Source organism: Lygodium microphyllum, chromosome 8 (assembly GCF_053477565.2).
Source record: "Lygodium microphyllum isolate KBCC chromosome 8, Lygodium_microphyllum_v1.1.10, whole genome shotgun sequence".
Taxonomy (NCBI): Eukaryota; Viridiplantae; Streptophyta; class Polypodiopsida; order Schizaeales; family Lygodiaceae; genus Lygodium; species Lygodium microphyllum.
The window spans coordinates 63,545,584-63,572,272 of record NC_141142.1 but is presented as its reverse complement, the minus strand read 5'-3'; the positions used below and the strand labels follow the sequence as shown (position 1 = coordinate 63,572,272).

General features: G+C 45.7%; 1 protein-coding gene and 1 pseudogene across 3 annotated transcripts in view; one reads left to right on the top strand and one right to left on the bottom strand.

Moving 5' to 3' along the window:
• Positions 1–26,689, top strand: part of LOC148032387 (diiron containing four-helix bundle family ferritin protein, putative (Protein of unknown function DUF455)) — a 131,545-nt gene that overhangs the window by 89,925 nt on the left and 14,931 nt on the right. For all 3 annotated transcript variants that reach the window (XM_087683037.1, XM_087683038.1, XM_087683036.1), the window contains exon 5: positions 15,676–15,757. In XM_087683037.1, coding sequence (XP_087539163.1) covers positions 15,676–15,757 — 82 coding nt within the window. The remainder of the gene's footprint in view (positions 1–15,675; positions 15,758–26,689) is intronic.
• On the bottom strand, positions 17,089–22,145 carry LOC148032388 (uncharacterized; annotated as a pseudogene).

Genomic DNA, 26,689 nt, shown 5'->3' with positions numbered 1-26,689 from the left:
AGGCCCTTCACAGAGGCAGCTCACAGACTTCTTTGCAAAGGAGACTCAGAAGACTTTAATATAGTTATAGCCACAGTCCACACGAGAGCCTCTCTTACCGCCACAGTCCACACACAAACAAGGAGTACTGATTGATCGAGCTGTTCAGCTTAGCCGATCGAGAAGTCCTAGGCCTCGGTACAGACATCGACGACACCTTCATAGGCGGATATAGGGGATTATTGCTTGGGCTAGAGCTAGGTCCTCCATACCCACATGAGATTGTACCATTTGGAGCTCATTGTTACTAGATAGAGCTCTATGTTTTACAAATAGCCATAGTTAGTTTCCTTTCTTATTTTGTTTGTGCTACATACATATTTTGCCCAAACAGTTGTACCATCATACAAATTTGACCTCGGCACAAACCAGAGAATTAATCCTTGTGCAAAAACGAAGATAATGACGGGAACAAATTCTAGGGTCCAAAAATAGTAACTCCCTAAATTTTAGGGATGGTGACCGCTGCATTTCTCAAGTTGATCTGAGCAACTTTTATCATTGCAACCACATCAAATAGTGTAAGGTGGCTCAGTTACGGTGACTTTTATTCTGTGAGCATTCTCACATGTGCATCTTCTGTCTTGGCCAGGCTCATTGTCGTGCACCATCTCGAGTGGCTAAGTACACAGTCCCAAACCACATGCATTCTATTCTTCAGTGCCCATTCAATATGGAACCAGTCCTAAGGCTCAGACAAACCATTAGTCCAATTTGTCCCAATGGTTGCCTCTTCTGGCCATGCAAAGACCTCGGCTTAATCCAAAAGAGCTCTTGGGTAAAAAGTAATAGCATTTAAAGAAAATAAAAAATAAAATATTTATATAAGTAAATAAGGAAAGTAATTGCAAAAAGTATCACCATCTCGTGACATGGAGCATCAACAGGCAAAGGCTCTAAAGACACTAGAGTAGGTGCCCAACTATCACATGGATCTCCAAGAATAGGATGCTCAACAGCCTCCTTTGTAGCTGGAAACTTCATGAACTGAACATATTGACTTGTGTACACCTCCCGGGAAATGGGATCATAAAGCTGGTATCCTTGGGACTACGAGCTATATTCCATGAACACCCATCTCGTGGAAGCCGGCTTAAACTTGTCTCTCTTCTTCTTTCGGATGTGAACAAATGCATTACACTCGAATACCCTAAAAAAAGAGACATCTGGCTTTTATCCAAAATAAGCCTCAAAAGGGGTCATACCAACCACGATCGAAGTAGGGGATCGATTAAGAATGTGGACAGTGGTGGCCATTGCTTTAGCCCAAGGACTTTGAGGTGTCTGGTGATGCTCCATCATAGTCTCTCCCATCTCAATCACACAACGATTCTTGTGCTTCTGTATGCTATTCTCTTGAGGGGTATTCATGTTGGCAAACTCCTGGTGAATGCTAGGATATGTACAAAAATGAGTTAGCTCACGAGAGACAAACTCTTCTCCCTTGTCGCAACGGAGGGACTTGAGTTTCTTGCCAGACTTGTTTTCTTCAAAGATCAACCAATCCTTGAAGTGTGGAATGCTTTAGACTTCAAAGGCAAGAAATAGGTCCATGTCATCTTGCTAAAATCATCAACAATTAGCATAAAATACAAACTCCCCTTAAGGAATTCCATCCTCATGGGTCCACACAAGTCTGTCGAAACAAGCTCCAAAGGCTCCTTAGCCTGTTGTAAAGTGTTGCTGGGAATAGCATCCCTATGTTGCTTGCCAGGAATACAAGATACACATGGTGGGTGGCTCACCCCAATCTATGGCAATCCATATACCAACTGACCATGAGATGCATTCCGAAGGTACTCATAGTTGAGATGGCCAAACGGAGCATGCCAAAGCTTGGTTTGAGTTTGTGAAGAAAGATGAAGAGAAGAAAAGGCAGAAGAAGACCATAACTTGTAGATTCCATTCTCCTCATATCCTGAACAAAGAACCTGTTAGGAAACACCATCAAGAACTTGGAAGGAGTGCGTATCAAACTCTATTGTTGAACCAAGAGCATAGATCTTGTGCATTGAAAGGAGATGATACCCTAGATCGGACACATAGAGTACCTCTAATGTGTGGGCATCACCTTACCCATCTGGAATTAGTTGCATATCACCCTTGCCTTTATGGGAACCGAAGAATTGTCACCTATAAGGATTTGCCTATTCTCGAACGCATACGGACAAGTCCTTGTGAAGGAGTCATGTGGCAGGAAGCGCCACTGTTCACAATCCACTCACAAGACTGTGGAGCCATCATCGTTGTATCAGTGGCCATGGTAGGAACATCCTCTATCACCTCTAAATGGAGGAAGGTGGCTAATGAAGGAGCAACTAGCGCTCCTAAGTCCTTTGTAGTCTTTTTCTTCTTGGTGTACTTCTTGTCCTTGTTGGGGCAATCATCCTTCCAATGACCTATCTTGCCACATATGTGACAAGTAGACTCCTTGGCTTTGTCTTGTTAGGACTTCTCGTCCTTGTTATTGTTCACTTTTTGTTGGGAAGACTATCCAATCAAAGTCTCGGACTTGGGAGCCTTCTAATCTTTGAGATGATCCTCCTGGTCCAAGACCATAAGAACCAACTTCTCCCACTTAATGGTAATCAGGGCGGTAACTAAGAAAGAAGAGTTATCGTCATGTCCTTCGAGGTACTAGCCTTTCCTACGTTCTGGATTTGCATCTGCAATTATCGAAGCTTATTGACATGCTTCTGCAAGCATTGAAGAAGACTAGTTAGTGGGCAAAGTTCTCATTTGAATCCTACGTGCTTTATCTCAGTCATATGATTGTACATTTGATCAAGCTCCAGCCATATCTCCTAAGCTATGATTGATGGTTGGAGTGTAAGAGAGAAAGAGGAAAGAATGGATGCAGGCATTCAATTTGTCCCAATGTGCCTGTACCTTCATCAACTTGGCTTTCTCATTGGAAGAAAGCTTGGAGGCATCATGATCTGTAGGATAGTCTATTATCTTGGTCACGAGCTTTGCCAAATCGTAAGATTCCAAGATGGCCAGCATCATTGTGTGCGAGATGCGGTAATTCTTCCCATCAAACTCCATAATAGCTTGAAACTCCACATCAATTTTGGTCGACATTGTACATGGAATGACTTGCACAAAAACAAGGGCAGTCCCCCTCTGACTTGGTGCATTGTGCTAGTGCTTGCTAGGGCTTCCTTTGCTCATCCTCAAAGAGTTTCACCCACCGGAGGCAATGAAAACTCAAAATCTGCAGTAAAAGGCTGAAAATGTAGCTTGTCCTCCTTCACAAACAGCAAGGACTTGCAAAAAACCACCACTTCGCTCCTTTACCGTGCACAACCTGTTCACCGCAGCCTCCAAAGGCTGAAAACTCAAACTTTTGTCACAAAGAATCCTCCTGATTAGGTTTGCCCATGATCAATCAGGCCTTCTACGCTTCTCTGATACCATGTCAGAGTGCATCGAATGCAAAAGCGTATGAACAAGTCTGAAAGACAATGAACATGAGAGAAAGGGAGAGAGAAAAGTGAATGAAGAACACAAAAATCTTCTGTCAATGAATGCTGAAATGAAGAGGGAAAATGTACAAGGGCTGTCGACATGAGCCGGATCTCTCCCACCAACTTGACATGAACAATTGTGGAAGGGCAGGCTGAAATGGGCTACAAATAGCCAGCAAAAGAAGGGGAAATATGGCAGGTTGGCCAGCCAAATCTGGCTGACTGCTGCCAGATTTGGCTGACCTCCCAAATCTGGCAAAATGCCACTAAAAATGGCTGATTGAGCAGCTGCAATAAATGCGATAAAACCAGCCTGCTTGCATGGCATTGGCTTGCCCATGAAACTGGTGACTGTTGGAAATAATACCCAAATTGATAGGAAAAATGCATAATGCCCTCTGAGAGTACCTCAAAGAGAATTGAGTGCACCAATAGTAACCTAAGAAATGCTAGTCCAAAGGATGACTAATCTCAACAACCTTGTGGCTCCACAACAGGGAGTCACCTTTGGTATGTCATCGAGTAGCTCTACCGCGGTACTTTAGCCTATAGACCCATGAGAGATATCTTGGGATGATGTTCATACTACACACATTAGTTCCAGATTGTATTAGATTCCTCGTGCCCTTTTAGTATTTTTAGTTGGTTGTTATTTCCTAGCTAGATACTTTCTTTTAGATTATGGTTTCTTTATTGTACTTGGAAAGATGGTATTAACTTAAAATTTATATGTATCCATTTCTCTTTCATAGGTGATTTGGCCTTTTGTAGACATTGATACACATTTGTTTTTCTTTTTTTTTCGTAAAAGGTAATTGTATTAATTACGAAAAAAGTACAAGATTACATGATTACACGAGTACAAGAGGCACGAGGGCCGTAGGCCAACGTGTGGGAAATCCCCGGACTAGGGTACTAAAAAGTTACACCAATCATGGCAAGGATCCAGAGGCAATTGCCAAATGCCAGGAATACAAATCCTCCCGAGGGAGCAAGTCAGAGTGCCTGATGAGATCAAGCTGCCAATGCAAGAGCCCTTTAAGCCTTGCAATATGTCGCGGTACATTAGAAGCCGAATCAAAGAGAAAAGCATTTCGGGTGGTCCAAATGTGCCAGCATCCCCAGTATCTGAAAAAATGGAATAAGATCTTCATATGTAACGGTGGCGGTGTGGGATACTTCGGGCGCACAAAAACCCAATCGAAAGGAGTCAGTGAGGACCCCACCACCGCGTGCCAGATTTGTGACAAGAGTGACCAGATATTCTTGGCGAGCGGGCAAGAAAGAAAACGATGTCGGGCCGATTCTGCCGAAGTGGTGCAGAAGAAGCAAGTGCCATTCGAGATTCGACGCTTGGAAAGAGCCAAGGCAAGAGGAAGACCACCAATCATTACCCGCCACAGAAAGACCTTGCATTTGAAAGGTGTCTTATTTTGCCATCCCTCCATCAGCGTTGCCTGCCACCATGACAGTGATTTCCGCAGGTCCCAAACAGTATTAACTTTCACACCCAACCATTGGTGATCTTTAATGAGAAGATGATACACCTGATTAGTAGAGGCCTTTTCCAGACTCAACCGGCCTGCAAGGTCCCAGTCCTGCCAAGGGCGATCCATAGCCAGGGCAGGAAAGGGTTGCCTACCCTGAAGTTCCGAGGAAAGCTTCCCCCATAAATCACGGTATCCGCGCGGGATCCTGAAAAGTCTCCTAGCAGTCCGAAATGATGCAAGGACATTGCGAGTAGCAAGGGTAGCATCCGCAATCGAAGTCACACCCAAACGGGCCATGCGGTTAAATCTTGGTCTAAGCTGATGTTTATCTTCCCATGAAAGTAATGTGGATACCGCCAACAATTCCAGCTGAAAAGAATTTGTCTGCATGCGGTCCCCTACAGGATGCCAACGGGTCTTTTGGAGCACCACTTTCCAAGAGCCGACCAAGTGCAGTAACAAAGAGGAAGAGGGACTGGAAAATCGAGCGTCAGCATTAAGGACATGCCACCATGAGGCTCGAAGCCGTGTGTTACCCTGGCGGAGGCCGCTGTCCTCAAGAAAATAACGGGCTATGATGGTCCACGGGTGATGATCCACACACATGGCACGAAACAGAGACCAACGAAGAGCCAGCATATGAGTTTCTGCATCCAAAATAGCTCCACCACCCATGCGCTTAGGGGTACATGCATGTGACCATGAAATCCAGGAAATGCCTGCCTGCAGTGAATCTTTCTTCCATAGCATGAAACGAATGGGATGAGTGAGAGCCTTCAAAGTACTGGGCGTCCATGGCAGTAATGGCAGGAAATACGTCAGCATTGGTAGCATAATTGTCTGAGCCACTTTGAGGCGGACATGGAACGGCCAGGCTTGCGACTTCCAATACATAAACTTCGCGGCCAGTTTGTGTGAAATCCACTCCAGCAGGTCCTTTGGCCGTACATCCACCCCCAATGGGTATCCAAGATGCCTGACAATTGAGCCACGAGAAACCACCTGGCCCTGCCAGCCTAATGACTCTAAATCAGGCTCCGTGCAATTGAGAATGGCTGACTTGAAGGCATTGATGCGAAGACCAGAAGCTTGACCAAAGAGCGTCCAAACATCTAATGCCTTGCGAATGTTATCCCTGTCCGCCTGCAAAATCATAAAGGAGTCATCAGCCAAAGATTGGCTAATGAAGTGCTGTCCCAAAGGAAGAGATAACCCTGCCAGCTGGGCAGAAGCCGCCATGGAGGATAACATTGAAAGGACCGGGTGAGTCGCCAAGGCAAAGAAGAGAGGACTCAAAGGGCAGCCCTGTCTAAGCGAGCGTGCAAGGAGAAATGGCTCTGTGACCCCACCATTAAGCATAACTCTTGAAGAAGCCTCAGTACTAATGGTGTAGATCAATCGGGACATGCGGATCCCAAAGCCCATAGCAGACATAAGATCTGCAAGGAAAGACCAGTCCACACAGTCAAACGCCTTTTCCAGGTCCAGTTGAATCAATACCACTTGCTGATTGGAGTGCCTCGCATAATCAATAGCCATTTGCACATTCAAGATATTATGCAAAATGTTGCGTCCCTTAATGAAACCATATTGGAGAGGGTGCACAAGAGCTGGAAGGTGCTTGTGAAGCCGATTTGCCAGCACTTTGGAAAAGATTTTATACATCACGCCCATCAACGAAATTGGTCTCCAGTGTTGCAGCTTTGACGGCGAAGGGACCTTGGGGATCAGTTTGATAAGGCCTTCTTTCCATGAAGAAGGCATGACCCCTGTTTCCCAAACCTGCTGGAACATGGCCACTAATGGCTTTACCAACTGCGTGGCCGAGTGCTCAAAAAATTCATTAGTGAGACCATCCCCACCAGGACTTTTATCCTTAGGCAGGTGCAACAAAACATCCATAACCTCCTCTTCGCAAATATCCGCCTCCAAAGAGGCTTGCATATCAAACGGAACTTGCTGGTGGAATAGCTGATAGAAGACCGAGCGGGCATGCGTAACTTGGCTAGACGGCAAGGAAGAAGAACCAAAAAGATCCATAAAATAATTTCTGCACATATTGATAATGGTCTGCGGATCAGTGACCATGCGACCTTCCGAATCCTGAAGTCGAGTCATATTTTCGCGAGCCGGAGAAGCATGCAAGGCGCGAAAGAACTTATGAGACTGGCAGGCATTATCTTGCAATGTGTCAGCCAAGTTATGCAGCTTGGCCTGCTGATAAGATTTCAAGCTAAAGACTTGAATAAGATGGGCCAAACGCCGCTCCAGTGACAGCAGAAAATCATCATCTGGGGAATCCAAGAGCAAGGAACGGACCAAGGCCAATAAGTCCTCTGCTGCAAGTCGACGTCGGCGACAAAGAGAGGCAATGTGAATCCCATACTGCCGAGCAACCCGCTGCACATTAGAGAGCAGGCGTGCAAACGAAGCCAAGCCCTCAGAGGCGAAGTCCAATAAGAACCTCTAGTTGCTGCATATAACCCTGAAAGATTGGATGCTTCAAATAAGAGGAGTTGAAGCGTAAAGGGAGCTTATCCAGTAACTGCATAAAAGGTGCAATAGATTGTGCCCGCATCTCAAGCTGGAGGGGAAAATGATCCGACAACGCATATTGCTGCAAGACCTTCATCTCCAGCATCTCGGGAAGAAAATCATCCCCCTGCATGATATACATTCTGTCCAACCGCGACCAAGTGGTTGCAGATTGTGCAGAATGAAAAGTAAAACCTGAAACAGAAGGATGAAGCCACGACCAAAGATCTTGCTTAAGTACGTGCAAAGCAAAGGAGTTCCACACCCGGCTTTCTGGCGTGTCCATTACCGAAAGCCCTGAGGTGGACTGAGAAGAGTCAACACACATATTGAAATCTCCCATCAAAAACCCTCTGCGGCAAACTGCCATGGAGCCCTGCAAAGTCGACCATAGATCCCGTTGGGATGCGGGATCATTGGGAGCATAAAGTCCCAGCAACCATAAAATCTCGCCTTCAAATAGAACTTCGATTACCAGAAAGCGGCCGTGCACATCATTTTTAACAAGAACAGGCTGGTATTTCTCATGAACAATCATCAGCACGCCCGAATAATGCTTAGCATGTGTCCCTGCATAAAACAGACGGAATCCACGACAATCCACAACTTTTCCTGCCTCACCATGACTTTTGTGCTCCACTGCACACAATACATCCCACTGATTCTCATGCAAGACAGACCACATGGTATGTTGCTTATGGCGAGAGCAAATGCCTCGCACGTTCCACGTGGCAATCTTCATATATTTTCAAAAAAAGGAAGTCAGGAACGAGGCGCCTGTTGCCTCGATTGCATCTTTTCCGCGAGGGCATCCAGGACACCCTCATCCAGAAAATCAGCCAATACTGCAAATGAATTCGGGCGACCTGCTTTAGAGGTAGAAGGGAAATCCACTACCTTGGGAGTAGGGCGGGGATAACGCCTATCCCAAGGTGTAATCACATTGCCTTTTGCATCAAACGCCAGCTTAGCAGGTGGGCCCTTGGGGCCCTCGGAATAGACTTTCCTTGAAGACGGATTACGGGGGGCTGACGGGGCCATGGTACGCGCAACCTGCTGTGAGGTGACCATGTCTTTCCTGCGCGTGTACGTGCGTACGGAATCCGGGGAAACATGAGGCCCAGGATCTGCCAGGCTTGCGTCCAACTTTTTACCTTTTTTTTGTCGTGCCTCAATCCAATCAGAGCTAGGAGAATCCAAACCTCGGACTTGTTGTTTACCTTTATCCATGACAGTAGGTGGCTGAAGGGTCTCCTGTGTCTGGGCATCAAGCACCATGTCATCCTTGGGCTGCACAACCTGCGCCTCCTCAGAAGACAGTTGCCGTTCCGGGCATTCAGCTACAAAATGCCCTAATTTACCACATGAAAAGCAGTGTCCGGCAAAATTGCCCCATTTCAGGCGAAAATGCAAAGGATGCATGCTAGAGCAATTGAGGTGAAGCCACGCAGGCCTTTTCCTGGCCGTATCCCATAACATGCATAAACGGTTTCGGTTCATAGCCTTGAGGCTTGGGGGAACCAGCACTGTGCCCACAACTGCCATCGCGTCCTTCAACAATGGCCAATATACCGCTGGACAATTTTCCACTTCCATCCACACCGGGCATTCTCGTTGAAGCAGATGCTGGAAGTCAGCCATAGGGCGCCATGGTACCACATGGACCAAGCGGCGATCAAAGAATAGTGGCAACTTGGATAGGAGCTCAGCTCGATGCGATTCCGATTTCAACAGGACCTCATAAAAGCCGCGAGGTCCAAGGAAGATCTCCTCAACATACTCTCCTTGCAATAAATGGTGCATCCACTGGCGAATATGTGAGAGCACTGGGATCCTGCCGGTGAAAAAAAGTATAACTGCACGGTCATAAAACACGGAGAAGGACCGCAAGACTGATTTTGGGTCCACCGTGGCTTCCAGCACATCATCCGCAGCCGCAGCAGCGAAGGTTTCATTATTATGCTTGACATAATCGCCAAGCAGAGTATTGGCAAAGTCCAGCAAATGCTCCCAGTCTATTTCCTGCGAATCCACAGGTTTAGAGGCAACCTGCGCATAGGAACGGTCCTGAGGACCCATTGGCTCGTCTGAAGTATGCTTAGAGCGTTTGCCTGCAGGCGGCAGTTCAGAACCCGGAGGCGGCTCCTCCGTGCATGGCACCATGTCCTCCGGCTCCTCTGTATCCGAATTAGGGCCAAGGGCTGCCACCGTCCGGTCGAGAAAATCCATATCCAGGCCAGCCATAGTGCTGTCTTCTCACTTTCGCTCGCTCCCTCACTCTCTCTCTTTCTCGCTCTGTGCAAGTCCCGCAGACCTGCAAAATCCGGGAACCACCCGGCTGCAGCAACAGGACAGTGAAGCTTCAACACGGCTGCAACAGACTTCCACGCTGACGCCGCGCAGCCGACCACAAACGGAGGGCTCTCTCTCTCTCTCTCTCTCTCTCTGTACAGGAGCAGATCAGATCGCGGATGTGTGCAAGGTTGCAGTCACGTGCTGCCAGGTTAGGGCGCCCTTTCTCTGTCGCGGCACAGCAAGTGCAGAGGGCAGGCACCCGCGGGCAGCAGACGAGGAGTAGACGGCTGACGGGGTAGCTGACGAAGGGTACCTGTTGTGGTCGCGAAGGCAGGCAGAATGGAACAGGAGACTAGGCAGCGTCTGCAAACTGGTCCGCAGGTCGGAGGATCATGGGGGCAAAGTGAACGACGAGGCCAGCGGGATTGCGGACAGGTCTGGGGACGCCCAGGACACCAGAGTCGCAGCGCGTGATCAGGGGGGCAGCAGATCCGCCATCGCGAAGCAGCGCGTCGACCTCTCTCTCTCGCGAAGCAGCGCGCCGACTCTCTCCACACATTTGTTTTTCTCTCTCTCTCTCTCTCTCTCTCTCTCGTGCGTAATGAGTAGTTATATTATATCAAATCATAGAAGAAATACAAAAGTCACGGCAAAGAAACAGAAGAAACTGCCATGTGCCAAGGAACCAAGTTCTCCCTAGGAAGAAGACTAGCATGTTGAATGAGATCAAATTGCCAATATAGAAGACCCTTGAGTGTAGCAATATATCCTTGGACACTAGCAAGAGAGTAAAAAACAATGCATTATGAGTGACCCAGTTATTCTAACATTCCCAAAGTTTAAGAAAGTGGAACAAAATCTTCATACGTGGTTGCACAGGAGTGGGATATTTTGCCTTAGCAAAGACCCAATCAGAGGAGCACAATGCATATTGACAGACTAGCCACATCTCTCCAAATATCAAGCAGGAGGGTTCAAATTTTCCTAGCTAAAGGGCAGGAATGAAATCTATGAAGAGAGAGTCCACACTAGTAATGCAAAAGAAACAGTTGCCATCCAAGATTTAGTGCTTTGAAAGAGTCGAGGAAAGGGGAAGTCAGCCAATTAGCACTCTCCAAAGAAAGACCTTACATTTAAAAGGAGTATTGTTTAGCCATCCATTCATTATAGTCATTTTCCAACAAGCCTTAGATTTATGCAAGCCTCAAATATTATTGGCTTTGGTGACCAACCAGTGATGATCTTTGATCATGAAATGATACATGTCATTAGCCAAAGCCGTTTGAAGATTGAGCTAGCCCATAAGATCCCAATCTTGCCAAGAAAAATCAGAATCAAGTGTGGGAAAGGGTTGCCTATGCTGCAATACCGTGAAAATTTGGCCCCATAAGTCATGATATCTACTAGGAATCCGAAAAAGTCTTATGGCTATGTAGAAGGATATCAACACATTGCGGCTCACCAATGACCAGAGTGTAATTGGGAATAGAATATAAGCCCAGACATGCCATATGATTAAATTTTGGTTGGTCCTTGTGTTTCCCATCCCAAGAGAGTTGCTTTGACACAACTAGCACTTCCATCTGAAAAGAGTTAGCCACCAAGTGATCCTCTACTGAATGCTAGTGCACCTTCTGAAGAAATAGCAAGTGGTAGGAAGTGTCTTGCGAATTCTCAGTTAGAGTTTTTAGTTGAGCTTGTTGATAAGATCTCAACTAAAACTATTGATTAAGATCAACCAACATTGTAGCCAATGGGAGCATAAATGCATCATGTGGGGATTCAAGTAGCAAGGAACGAACCAAAGCCAATAATTCTTTTGTAGTGTGTTGACGCTGCCTACAAAGGGAGGCATGATGAATGCCATACTACCGGCCAATCCTCTACACATTATAGATTGATTGCTCAAAAGAGTGATTGCCCCTAGATGGGAAGTCAAGCAAGAATCTGTTAAGCAATTGCCTCATATAACCATTAAAATTTGAATGTTTTAAGTAAGATGAATTGAAGCATAAGGGGAGCTTGCCCAAAAATTGCACAAAAGGAGCAATGGGCTGTGCAAGCATCTCAAACTGTAGGGGAAAGTGATGAGACAAGGCATATTGTTGCAATACTCGCATCTCCAAAATCTCTGGCAAAAAAAACACCATCTTGCATAACGTATATATGATCCAATCGAGACCATGTAACTGTATGCTATGCTGAACAAAAAGTCTTGAAGCTGATGAACAAAGCAAGAACCAAAGGTCTTGCTTAAGAACAACCAAAGTAATATCATGCCAAGCACGACTCTCAGGCCTCATTGAGTGTTCGAAAGTAGATTGTGAGGGATCAGTGCACATATTAAAATCCCCCATCAGCAAACCCAATCTACCAAGTGACAAACAAGCTTTTAGTCTATTCCAGAGATCTTGTCTAGTCAAGGGATCATTCAGCCCATATAGCCCATTTTGCCATAGAACCTCCTTGTCAAACAAAATTTCAATCAACCAAAAAGTGGCCATGTACATCATTTTTAACAAGAACCAGCTGAAATTTCTCATGAATAAGCATGAGCACATTGGAGTAACCACCTCATAAAACAAGCAAAACCCATGGGGGTCCACAAATTTCCTTGCTTCACTATAACTCTTATGCTCAAAAGCGCATAATACATCCCATTTACTGTCATGCAAAATATGCCACGTCATGCTGCTTGCTGCTAGAGTGAATTCCACGCACATTCCAAGTGGCAATCTTCATATGTATCTACAAAAAAAGACTCACGGTCAAGGCTGATTTTGCCTTGATTTAACTTTTTCTGCTAAAATCTCAAGGGTTCCCTCATCAAGGAAATCAACCAACACTTCATATGCATGTAGTCCTCAACATTTAGATTTGGAGGTGGAGAGATCATCCCCCTTCTTTGGAGTGGATTGTGGATAATGGCAATTCAAGTGGGTAATCACATTACCTCTTGTATCAAAATCAAGTCGAGTAGGTGGATCCCTTGAATGATCAGCAGAGACTTCTGTAGGGAAAGGTTTTCGAGGGGTAGAAGAAACCATTTCATTGGCAGTATGTACTGAAGATGGCTTATCTTTCTGCCATATATGGGTATATAAGGAGTCTTGTGAAGTGCTAGGCATAGTAGCTTACGTGTTAATATCAGCCTTTTTGCCTCTTTTAGATTGAACATCAACCCAACCATGTTTAGGTTGTCTGAAGGTTGCATGGGCTGTTTCCCTTTATCCAAATTTATTAGTGCAGGGGACTCGTCATCCTAAGGTCCTTCAACCGTGAGATCCTTATTGACAACTAGGGCAATCCCAACATTCGGAGCTGCATTTTTCTTTAGGCACTCTGCCATAAAATAAGCCAACTTCCCACAAGAGAAACAACGGATCGCAAAAGTGCCCCATTTTAAATGAGATGCAATGAGTTAGGCCTTTTGTGAGAAGTGTCTCACAACTTGCACATATAGTTGCGATTTATAGCCCCCAAGCAGGTGGAACCAAGACAGTGCCAACATCTCCCATAGGGTCTTTCAGCAAAGGTTGATACATAGCAGGACAGGCTTCCACTTCTATTCACATTGGGCATTCCTCTTGAAGCAACCATTGGAAATTTGCCATTGGTCTCCAACACACATGGACCAAGCGTATATCAAAGAACAAAGGCACCTTTGCTAGGAGATCATCATGATACCTTGCTGATCAAGGTATCAGGAGTGATTCGCTGCGTTTAATTGGTGGCTGAACATTACATGGCTGAACCTCAGAACATGGTACCATCATCTCAGCAGAGGTAACCATTTCTTTCCCTTCATCAGCTTCAGTGTCAGGTCCCAAAGCCTCCACTACCTGATCTGACCATATCTGACATAGTGTGGGGCACTCCACGGTACATAGTTCTGACTCCAACACAGACATACTCTAGTCTTACGACAGCCTTTCTCTAGCTCAGACCCAGCGAAACACCCATACTGTGCGTTGCAAATCTGACACAGATCTTATGCTGCTACAAATTCTAATCGGACATGCCAATTCCTAGCAGCCACATAGTTATAGGAAACAACACCATTGTCATTTCAACTGTTTCCTGATGTTTGGCCCAAGTATTACCCAAAAGGCTTTGTTGATCTAGTGCTTGTTTGTTGATATTTTCTCATTGTCTTTAGGAATATGCTAGTGTGCTTCTCAAAGTTTTCTGTTTCACATTGTGAAGATTTTGCAGTCTTTTCCTAGCCATTTCGGTTTCCTAGTCTGTAGCCATTACTGTTGTGGTAGAGTTGCCATTCCTGTTGCCATTTCTGTTGCATGTGAATATGACCAGCCAGCATCGACCCACAGACCAGATCTAGCTTCTAACTCACCCTTTAGGCTCAACAAAATTATACAAACCACATCCAGCTGCCAACTCACCCTCTCCGCCCAACCATAAAAGAAAAACCAAATCTAGCTGCCAACTCACTCTTTAAGTTCAACACAAAAATTCAAACCACAACAAATGTGGGTGCCTAAGATCTTGGTAAATATGCCACTTTTGTCATTAGTTAATAGTTGTTGAGCTGAAGGGAAGACTGCAGTTCAGCTGATAGTAACCTGCCACAGTTGCAATGGTCGCCAAACCAGAAGTTGACCACATTTGGGCTCCCTCTGGAGCTTTTATTGTTAAGAAGATCCAGAAAGGAGATGGCTTGATGTTTTATGGTTGAGGGGTAGACTTTGTCAATGTGTGTGGGATTTGCCGAGGTCCTGTACTGGTGTTGCCATACCATCAGTTTTAATATGTGTTCATTGAGGACTGTCAGTAGGTTTGTTGTAGACTATCCCATTGACCCTCGTTATTGTGGAGCTGTGGGTTAAACCAAAGAAGACATGCAGATTTGATGGATTGTGTGAGAGCTTAGAGCTTGTATGCTCTTGTAATATTGTTTTAATTGATATGGCTCACAAGGGAGCCATAGATTAGTTGGTAAATAAGCCGTGAAATCACTAAGACAAATATTTGTCATGTGAAAAAGACCATGAAGATTGGTCCCGCGTTACATAGAACATAAGATTCCTTAACTAGACCATCTACTCTCAAGTTTTGTGCGTACTCTTTAAGTGCTTAACAAGTAATTTGTACCAATCTTTCTTAACTTTGCATAGACTTGTTATGAGATTCCAGTTTTGAAAGTTGCACAGAGTAATTGCACGTGACTAACAGAACTTCTGTGCCTACCCTCAGCAGTTATAATGTTTACAAAATCTAGCATGACTTTACATGTACTTGTTATAGGTGTAGACTAATTAGGTATTTGCACAAATGGATTGTGTGTGACTAACAGAAGCTTGACTGTTCTAGGTGGCTTATGATAAGCAAAGAATGGAAAGACTTGTACCTGTGGATTGGCACAGTAGTATTTTCTGTTGTATCACCAACATTGGGACTATTTTTGGCCCCCCCTTCTTTGATGGGATAGTTGTGTGTGTGTATAACTGCTTTTCCCTTAAAATTGAGCTCATTGGGAAAGAGCTTTACATACTCCAAAAGGAGAGTAAAGTAATCGAGCTAAGCTTGTTGAATGAGGTGCCATTGTAGTTTTAAACATTGTTTATAATAGGCAGAAAGCAGCTTTAAGTTTATCAGGTGGAATTCAAGGAAATTTGCAAGTCTCAAGTTATGTCCATAAGCTATAGAGCTTTATCAATCTTGTAAATCATGCTCTCTCTCTAAAATGAAACATTGCACTCTTTTGCTAAGCAGCTATAGAAAACAAAAAATACTCTTTGCTGGAACATTGGTTTGATATATATATTCTCAATGGTGGCTTGTGTGAATTTTTGGATGTGTTTATGTTTCTCTGGGTTTGTCTGTAGATTTGTTGGAGGAATTTAAATTGGAGTTGAAGGGACCTTTCAATCATGATGCTCGAGCTAAAGCAGGATTACCCAGAGAATGGTAAGTTATCTTTTTTTTCGTGATGTCAGGATATCTATGCATTATGTGAGGCAGTGATAGGTCATGTACGAGCAGTTGGGCGACTATCAGAGAGGATTGATAGTACCATAGGAGTGAAACAAGGATGCCCACTTTCACCCACATTGTTTGGTTTATGTATGGATGAAGTGTCTAATTACATTGATTGAGGTGGAGGAGCGAGAGCCAGCCTAGGAGGGGTGTTGATATCGATATTATTGTATGTAGATGACATTGTTCTTATTTTTGTTTCACTAGAGGGATTGCAATGCCACCCAGATGCTTTGCATGTCTTTTGTAGAGACAGAGATCTCACAGTAAACCTTGGGAAGACAAAACCATGGTTTTCAATACTTCAGCAGTGTGGGTGACTAGATTCATGTACCAGTTCATTTATGGCCTCCTCAAGATTAGGTGGGCCAGCTTTTTGGTGCTTTTGCTATTTATAGCCACACCCCCCACTTGGCAGTCACACACACTCTTTAGTCTTCAGTCTTTTCTTTGCAAGTGCACACTTTGACAGTCTGACTCTCTATGCTTGGTGCTGCCATCGTCATTAGCCGGATCAATCCATCATCATTGTATCAACATTCTTCTTCAGGTAGTGTAGAATTCTTCCTTCATCATCTACTTTCTCTTTCTCTTTGTTCGTTTCTCTTTGTGTTTGTGTTTCTCTTCTATTGTGCACTCTCACAAGATTAAGCCCTAGAGTTAAACTATGATTGGTTGATGGAGCCAATGGCTTCTCTTCAATTCATCCTTTTATGGGGATGGAGTAAGCCCTAGAGGTAACTATAATTGGTTGATGAAGCGAGAGACTATGAATAAGGGTTGAACAAATCTTATGTTCATAGATTAGACCAAACTAGTAACTTCACCGTGCCTGGCTTGGTGACCTCTGCAAATTGTGATGGAGAGATGAAGGGATCTACCCCCTTGATTATTGACTGTAGTTGAGGATCTTGTAATCTCATCACAATGTTGGAATTGTGATTGTTCCTTTTGCGCCCTTCTTGATAGCTGATTGGTCTCTTGAGGACTGAATAGGAATAGTTGTATTAGTGGCTATAGAGGTGTTGGGTGCCTCTATAGAAATAGCTGTACTAGTGGCTGTAAAGACACTTGGTGCTATGGAAGACTACTGTACTATTGAGATGCCTGAATTTACCTTGAGTGTAGGATGTGAAGAAAATTGTGGAGTAGTATAGAAACAAACACAAGAAAAAGGAGAGAGAAAGAACACAACTTTGAAGTGAATGAAAACTATAAATGAATGAAGAGTGTACGGAGTGCCCAAGGACAGAGTAGTAGTGTCAGAGAGTGATGTCCACCACAGACAAAAACTGATCCCAACTACAATAGATGGAAACCTCCAAATAGCAAGCCAATGGTTGGAAACAGGCCGCCTAGGGCTGAATAATGATGGGCTGCAGTCGATGATGGCTGGACAGGAGATGATAGGTGACTGATGGCTGAAATTTGCATGGTAGAGTGAGAAACCTGCACAAAAGGATGAAGATTGAATGGGGCCAGCTTATCTATTTATAGATGTGGATGGACCCTCCCAAATTAGGGTTTCACTTAAAACTCTCTTGAACCATGCACCGTTTTTGCCATTTTCATTAAATAAGCATGTTTAGGGCTATTTTAGAGGCTAATGAGTATCTAATACATTTTTTAGCTAAACACCACCTCTTAGGTCCAAAACAAGGCTAGACAGGAAGGCCAAGTTTTCCCAAGGTGTCCCACCCCAAAGTAGCTAGGGCCTTGAACAAAGGATGCATGATGGTTGCCTAGTGGCCTACCAAGACTATAGAGGCGATGGTTATCTTACCAAGGGAGTCCAAGTAGTCACCTAGAGAGGATAGGGCATTGGACAAAGGGTGCTTGCCATTAAGTAACTATGTTATACGGGAGAATGAGAAGGGGTGGTTAGATCCAACTCACCACAAAATAGACAAGCTACCCATCCACTCGAGGGTGGTGATCATGAGGGAAGGATGATGAAGTAATGGTGGTGTGGTGTACAAACCATAGGTGGAAATAGCTTAGGATCTATCTAATGGTGCTATGCAGTGTGCACAGTGAGTATACTATATGCTATGAAATGCTTGTGCAGTAGGCACCACTTCTTGGACAGTGTGTCTTGTGTGAAAATTGTTCACTTGCCCAAGCACCCTTTACAAAGGTGATGAAATCACGCAAGCAAGACTCTACCAATGACGAGGTGGTGAGATAGTCCTAGATGGAGGTGAATGTGAAGTGGATACGTAAAGTGCAATAAGATTGGAACTCGCAGATCAATTAGCCAGTCCCTTAGGGGTAGTGAAAGAGACTATTTGTTGAGGCTGTCCGTGTGCCACATGTCTACTAGTAGCTGTTGGGGCTGAAGGAGAAAATGGGGCAGTAGTGAGAGCTGTAGCCTCACTGGACTAGCCAACCACAGTGGTGTCAGTCGTAGTGGTCTAGTGTGGTTTTTTAGGTGGAAGACCTTGGACCTTGGTACGACACTCTTTGTCCACATGGTAAGATCTCTGGCAATGTATGCAAATCCTGTTTTTCTTAGGGAGTTGTTGCCAGATGGGTTTTGTTTCCTTGGTTGTGTCTGAAGCAGAGGAGTCACCCTTGCATTGGCTTGCCTTTGCATCTAGTTCGTTCTTGCCATAGCTGGTTTTACCTTGCAAAGAAGATGCAACCAACCCCCTCTCTCAATACGTAGGCATGGAGGATTACTTGTTATGGGTTTTGTTTCTTTGGTTGTGTCTGAAGCAGGAGAGTCACCCTTGGGTTGGCTTGCCTTTGCATCTAGTTTGTTCTTGCCATTGCAGGTTTTACCTTGCAAAGAAGATGCAACCAACCCTCTCTCTCAATACGTAGGTGTGAAGGATTACTTGTGGACTTGGTCATGTATCCTTGGGTAACGCAAGAACAGGCCCCCAAACCTGTAGAAGGTGGGCAATCTAGGTAGTGAGATAATGTGTTGGATAAAATGGAAGTATTTATTAGAAAACTTGTTCAAGAAGAATGTGATCTGATTGTCATTTGACTTTAAAGCTAGTACTAGCAAAGTTTGTGAGTAACCATTGATACTCAGCCAACTTGACTTTCACATCATCCCTTTCCTTAATGGAAAACTCTTGAAGCTCAAGATTGATATATTGAGTGCGACCTTGCATCGCATAGTGGTCAATGAGATGACTCTAGCACACAGATGTGAGGGGAAAATGTTGTAATTGAGAGTGGAACTCAAGAAGCAACCCTTACATTAACTCAATATTGGTTGTGGTATTGCGGGCTCTCCATTGATGACGGATATGGTCAAGGTGGGCATAGTCCATGAGGCAGCTGTGTGTCCATGTAATTGGGTCGGGTGATGAAACCATCCTCAGATACCTGAAGGAAGTGGGTCTGGTAGTGTGCCATCCTCGTGCCATGGGGGGAGGGGGGTTGGATCCAGGTCTTCTCCATATCTAACTTCAGTATGTTTGCTCTGATCACATGGTTTAGCTCTGATCGGCTTAGGTCAAGTGTAGGGCAATCCAGGCTATAGTCAAAGGGGGGTAGTCTTTCAATCTGCAGCCCATGTAGACTCATCCATGTACTCATCTGAGCATACCAACAATGTCTGTCACCATCTGCTGCTAGTTGTCTAGAAGAGGCCAAGGCTAGCCGTGGGTATCTATCTTGGGGGAGCTCCCATAGTCTATGTATGAAAGTCATTGCCTGGACCAAGGCCTCAGCCACCATGGGTGATGCTCCCAACTCAGGTCTGATAATCTCATGTGGGATCGAGCTCTTCGCTCGTATCATACGTGAGATCATCATGACGAGTGGTCTTTCCATATGCTCCCACCCGTCATACTATTCCTTCTTTGGTCCATCCTGGTCTCCCAAAGGCTGTCTCCTCGTGTGAAAGAGACTCGGACCCCAAATAGCTGCCCCATATAGGAGTGTGGGTGTAACCAGGGTGTCAAAAAGCCACAATTTGGTGCGCGGCTCATGAAATTGTATGTGAGCACATTGCCTCTCCAATGCACCTAAGGCTGCATATGCTTTTGCCAAACGAGCCTTTGATGTCTCTCTCCAAGAGAACTGTGGTCCCTTCAATGTGACCCCCAAATAGACATACTGCCTAACCATCTCCACTGGCTCTCCATCAAAAGTAAACTGGCGCTCAGCTCTTGTCACCCAAGCAGCTGAAGTGTTAAATACCATAACTTTAGTTTTCCCTAGGTTCACCTTAAGATCTCTATCTCTGCAAAAAGCTGATAATGCATCCAAGTGTCTATTTAGTCCCTCAGGTGAGTCAGATATAAGTACAATATCGTTGGCATAAAGCAGTAATGGTAGTAGCACTCCAGCTAGGTTGGCTCCGGCTCCACCAGTTCTATCCACATATTCTGAAATTTCATCTATGTACAACCCAAATAGTATCGGTGAAAGTGGACAGCCTTGTTTCACCCCAATGGTGCTATTGACTGTATCTGAGATGCCCTCAGGTGTTCGTACTCTGCCCGTCACTGTCTCATACAAGGCATAGATACTCCATTGTATCTCTATAGGCACATCAATGTTTTGCATTCTTCTCATGAGTCTAGCACGTGGCACTGTGTCAAAGGCCTTGCGAAAGTCCACAAAACAGCAGTAGATCTTTTTCTTGAATGCCTTGCCTTCTTCGATGATTGCCCTCAATGTAAAGATATGGTCTAGAGTTGTATATCCCCTCCTGAAGCCAGCCTGGCCTTTTGATCTCAGGCCATGCATCTCGGCCCATTCACTCAATGCTTGTTCCACGATAGAGCCATATATTTTGGCGAGCACGTGTCCAATCATGATAGTTCGATAGTTACTAGGTAGCGCGGGGTCTCCACTCTTAAAGAGCGGCACAATAATATGGTCTGACCAACAGGTTGGAAATCCCTCACAAACTGCCCTATTAAAGATGTGAGCCAGCGTTGGTGCCAAGATATCACAAGCATGCGCCAAGTGTTCAGCCACTAAACCATCATGATCTTGGGCTTTTCCATTTTTTAGTTTCCATATGGCATTCCTCACTTTTTTTTTTGTGAAAAATCTACAATTTGCTGGTCTTGAGGTTGAGGGGAGTGGCATAGGCTCTTGGCCAGGAACATCATAGAGTGTGCAAGCATATCCATGCCAATTATCCGGTCTAGTAATCTGTAAGGGTGGCTGGTTCTCATGCATCTTTTTCCATGCTCTCTTGCTGTCCTCTCCCAAGAACATGGAATATATTTCTGTTTCTAGTCTGCTTAGGTATTCCCGCTTCTTTTTGCGTACCAATCGTCTGAAGAGTGTTCGAGCATCCTTATGTGTACATATGCCAAGTGCCACCTCTCGTTGACAACGTACTCGTGTCTCTCTGCACTCATCATCATACCAGTCATTCTGTGGGGCATTACCTCGTGGATGTTTATTTGACGGTGTAGTGTGTGGAAAAGTGTAGGCTGCTGAAGTGTGTATTATCTCGGCCAACTGTCCTGTAAACTCATCCAGAGAGGCCTGTGTCTCTAGCTCCCTCAATGCATCTCGCACAGTAGTGCTGTATGTGTGAGGTCGCTTTCACGAGAGAGAGAGAGAGAGAGAGAGAGAGAGAGAGAGAGAGAGAGAGAGAGAGAGAGAGAGAGAGAGAGAGAGAGAGAGAGAGAGAGAGTGAATTCAGCAAAATAGTGCTGAATATTATAGATTTGCTGAGATGAGGGAGGACAGTTAAAGAGAGAGAAACCTTCAATTTGATGCCAAGAAAGCGCTGTAATAGCAATCCTGTTTCCTTGGAGAGAGAGAGAGAGAGAGAGAGAGAGAGAGAGAGAGAGAGAGAGAGAGAGAGAGAGAGAGAGAGAGAGAGAGAGAGAGAGAGAGAGAGAGAGAGAGAGAGAGAGAGAGAGAGAGAGAGAGAGAGAGAGAGAGAGAGAGAGAGAGAGAGAGAGAGAGAGAGAGAGAGAGAGAGAGAGAGAGAGAGAGAGAGAGAGAGAGAGAGAGAGAGAGAGAGAGACTGTGGACGCGATCCCCTGTCGGTGCTTGTGCTTTCCTTGACCAGCAGGCATGCGAATTTGCTTCGCATGTTGCCTGAGCTCCCCCGTGTATCTTGCGTAGGGTCCGTTTCTGCACTGTTCGAGCCCTGGCTCAGCACATCTACAATCAGTCATCAACTCGCACTACAAACAGTCCTGTGACTTGACGTTCCTGTGGTGCCCTGCTCTACGTCCAAGTAAGAGGACCTGCGTTGATTGTCAGATCGAGCGGGGACTAGCAGCGCCAACCTTCTGCCCCTCGTCACTTGTGCATCAGGGCCTTGGCGCTGTCTGGCTTGTGTCTTGTCTTCCCTACCGTTGGGTGGACCTACACATGCCATTGGATTGAGTTGGAACTTCCAATGTTGATCCCCTGCCCCAGAACGTTTGGCCACGTTGCACACACAGATTGGCTGGCCTGGATATGGATTTTCTAGACCAAACGGTGGCAGCCCTTGGCCCTGATTCTGATATAGAGGAGCCGGAGGATATGGTGCCTTGCACGGAGGAGATGCCTCCGGGTTCTGAACTGCCGCCTGCGGGCAAACGCTCCAAGCATACTTCTGACGAGCCAATGGGTCCTCAGGAACGTTCCTATGCGCAGGTTGCCTCTGATCCTGTGGATTCGCAGGAGATTGACTGGGAGCATTTGTTGGACTTTGCCAATACTCTGCTTGGCGATTATGTCCAGCATAATAATGAAACTTTTTCTAACGCGGGAACTGATGACGTGCTGGAAGCCACGGTGGACCCAAAATCAGTCTTGCGGTCTTTTTCGGTGTTTTATGACCGTGCCGTTATACTTTTCTTCATTGGCAGGATCCCAGTGCTTTCACATATTCGCCAGTGGATGCACCATTTATTGCAAGGGGAGTGTGTTGAGGAGATCTTCCTTGGACCTCGCGGCTTTTATGAGGTGCTGTTGAAATCGGAAACACATCGAGCTGAGCTCCTGTCCAAGTTGCCATTATTCTTTGATCGCCGCTTGGTCCATGTTGTACCATGGCGTCCTATGGGAGACTTCCAGCGTCTGCTTCAACGAGAATGCTCGGTGTGGGTGGAAGTGGAAAATTGTCCGGCGGTCTATTGGCCATTGTTGAAGGATGCGATGGCAGTTGTGGGAACAGTGCTGGTTTCCCCAAGCCTCAGGGCTATGAATCGAAACCGTTTATGCATGTTATGGGACATGGCCAGGAAAAGGCCTGGTGGCTTCGCCTCAATTGTTCTGGCATGCATCCTTTGCATTTTCGCTTGAAATGGGGCAACTTTGCAGGACACTGCTTTTCATGTGGTAAATTGGGGCATTTTATGGCCGAATGCCCCGAAAGACAACCGTCTTCCGAGGATGCGCATGTTGTGCTGCCTAAGGATGACATGGTGCTTGATGCCCCGGCACAGGAGGCACTTCAGCCACCTAATGTCGTGGATAAATGCAAACAACAGGTCCTGGGTTTGGATTCCCGTAGCACTGATTGGATTGAGGCATGTCAAAAAAAAGGTAAAAAGTTGGATGCAGGCCTGGCGGATCCTGGGCCTAATGCTTCACAGGATTCCGTGTGCATGTATATGCGCAGGAAAGAAATGTTCACTTCACCGCATGCTGTGCGTACTATGGCCCCGTCTGCCCCCCGTAATCAGTCTACAAGGAAAGTCTATACAGACGGTCCCAAGGGCCCACCTGCTAAGCTGGCGTTTGATACAAAAGGTAATGTGATTACACCCTGGGATCGGCGTTATCCCCGCCCCACTCCCAAGGCAGTGGATTTTCCTTCTACCTCTAAAGCAGGTCGCCAGAATTCGTTTGCAGTATTGGCTGATTTTCTAGATGAGGGTGTCCTGGATGCTCTCGCGGAAAAGGTGAAATCGAGGCAACAGGCGCATCGTTCTTGACTTCCTTTTTTTGAAGATATATGAAGATAGCCACGTGGAATGTGCGAGGCATTTGCTCTCGCTGGGCTTGGCTTCATTTGCACGGCTGCTCTCTAATGTGCAGTGGGTTGCTCGGCAGTATGGGTTCCATCATGCCTCTCTTTGTCGGCGACGTCGACATGCAGTAGAGGACTTACTGGCTTTGGTCCGTTCGTTGCTCGTGGATACCCCAGATGATGATTTTCTGCTATCACTGGAGATGCGTTTGGCCCATCTTATTCAAGTGTTTCAGTTGAAATCTTATCAGCAGGCCAAGCTGCATAACTTGACTGACACATTGCAAGATAGTGCCTGCCAGTCTCATAAGTTCTTTCGCGCCTTGCATGCTTCTCCTGCTTGCGAAAATATGACTAGACTCCAGGATTCGGAAGGTCGCATGGTCACTGATCCGCAGACCATTGTCAACATGTGCAGAAATTATTTTATGGAACTTCTTGGTTCTTCTTCCTCGCCTTCTAGCCAGGTTATGCATGCCCGCTCGGTCTTCTATCATCTGGTCCGCCAGCAGGTTCCACTTGATATGCAAGCCACTTTAGAGGCGGATATTTGCGAGGAGGAGGTTATGGATGTTTTGTTACACCTGCCTAAGATAAAAGTCCTGGTTGGGATGGTCTCACTAATGAATTCTTTGAGAACTCGGCCACGCAGCTGGTGAAGCCATTGGCGGTTATGTTTCAGCAGGTTTGGGAAACAGGGGTCGTGCCTTCCTCATGGAAAGAAGACCTTATCAAACTAATTCCAAAGGTCCCTTCGCCGTCAATGCTGCAACACTGGAGACCAATTTCTTTGATGGGCTCGATGTATAAAATCTTCTCCAAAGTGCTGGCGAATCGGCTTCACAAGCACCTTCTAGCTATTGTGCATCCTCTCCAATATGGTTTCATTAAGGGCCGCAACATTCTGCATAATATCTTAAATGTGCAAATGGCTATTGACTATGCGCGGCACTCCAGTCAGGAAGTGGTATTGATTCAATTGGACTTGGAAAAGGCTTTTGACTATGTGGACTGGTCTTTCATTGCAGATCTTATGTCTGCCATGGGTTTTGGTACTCGGATGTCCCGATTGATCTACTACATTAGTGCTGCGGCTTCTTCAAGAGTTATGCTCAATGGTGGGGTTACAGAGCCATTTGTCCTTGCACGCTCGGTCAGACAGGGTTGCCCTTTGAGCCCTCTCTTCTTTGCCCCGGCGACTCACTCGGTCCTTTCAATGTTATCCTCAATGGCGGCTTCTGCTCAGCTGGCAGGATTGTCTCTTCCTTTGGGGCAGCACTTCATTAGCCAATCTTTGGCTGATGACACCTTTATGATTTTGCGGGCGGACAAGGACAACATTCGAAAGGCATTAGATGTTTGGACGCTCTTTGGTCAGGCCTCTGGTCTTCGCATCAATGCCTTTAAATCAGCCATACTCAGTTGCACGGAGCCTGATTTACAGTCATTAGGCTGGCAGGGCCAGGTGGTTTCCCGTGGCTCCATTGTCAGGCATCTTGGATATCCATTGGGGGTGGATGTACGGCCAAAGGACCTACTGGAGTGGATTTCACAAAAACTGGCGGCGAAGTTTATGTATTGGAAGTCGCAAGCGTGGCCATTCCATGTCCGCCTCAAAGTGGCTCAGACAATTATGCTACCAATGCTAACGTATTTCCTGCCATTGTTGCCGTGGATGCCTACTACTTTGAAGGCTCTCACTCATCCCATTCGTTTCATGCTAAGGAAGAAGGATTCACTGCAGGCAGGTATTTCGTGGATTTCATGGTCACATACATGTACCCCTAAACGCATGGGTGGTGGAGCTATTTTGGATGCAGAAACTCATATGCTGGCTCTTCGTTGGTCTCTTTTTCGTGCCATGTGTGTGGATCATCACCCGTGGACCATTATAGGCCGTTATTGTCTTGAGGACAGCGGGCTACGCCATGGTAATACACGACTTCGGGCCTCCTGGTGGCATGTCCTTAATGTTGACTCTCGATTTTCCAGTCCCTCTTCCTCTTTGTTACTGCACTTGGTCGGCTCTTGGAAAGTGGTGCTCCAAAAGGCCCACAGCTCAGACCGAGATTTAACCGCATGGCCCGTTTAGGTGTGACTTCGATTGCGGATGCTACCCTTCTGTACCACTACTGCGGAATCTGCCCGACATCATTTTCTTTCTTGCCCGCTCGCCAAGAATAACTGGTCACTCTTGTCGCAAATTTGGCGCGCAGTGGTGGGGTCCTCACTAACTCCTTTCGATTGGGTTTTTGTGCGCCCAAAGTACCCCACACCGCTACAGTTACATATGAAGATCTTATTTCACTTTTTCAGATACTGGGGATGCTGGCACATTTGGACCACGCGCAATGCTTTTCTCTTTGATTCGGCCTCTAATTTACCGAGACATATTGCTAGGCTTAAAGGGCTCTTGCATTGGCAACTAGATCTCATCCGGCACTCCGACTTGCTCCCTCGGGAGGATTTGCTTCCCTGGCATATGGCAATTGCCTCTGGGTCATTGCCATGATTGGTATAACCTTTTTCGTGCATTAGTACGGGGATTTCCCACACGTTGGCCTAGGGCTCTCGTGTCTCTTGTAATCATGTAATCATGTAATCTTGTACCTTTTTTTCGTAATTAATACAATTACCTTTTACGAAAAAAAAAGAAGAGAAGAAAGTTCTTGCACGCGATGGCGTAGAGCCACCGTGTATCTTGTAATCATGTAAACTTGTACTTTTTGCGTAATTAATACAATTACCTTTTACGAAAAAGAGAGAGAGAGAGAGAGAGAGAGAGAGAGAGAGAGAGAGTGGCTTGGGGGAGAAATAGGAAAGGAAGGAGAAAGAAAAAAAGAAAGTTGTAGACTTGAAGGAGAGTGGCCAAAAAGTGCCTATTTTTTCGTACTAAATTGTGCGGATACGTACCATACCGTATGGATCAGTCTATTCTACGTACGGAGACAACCCTGATT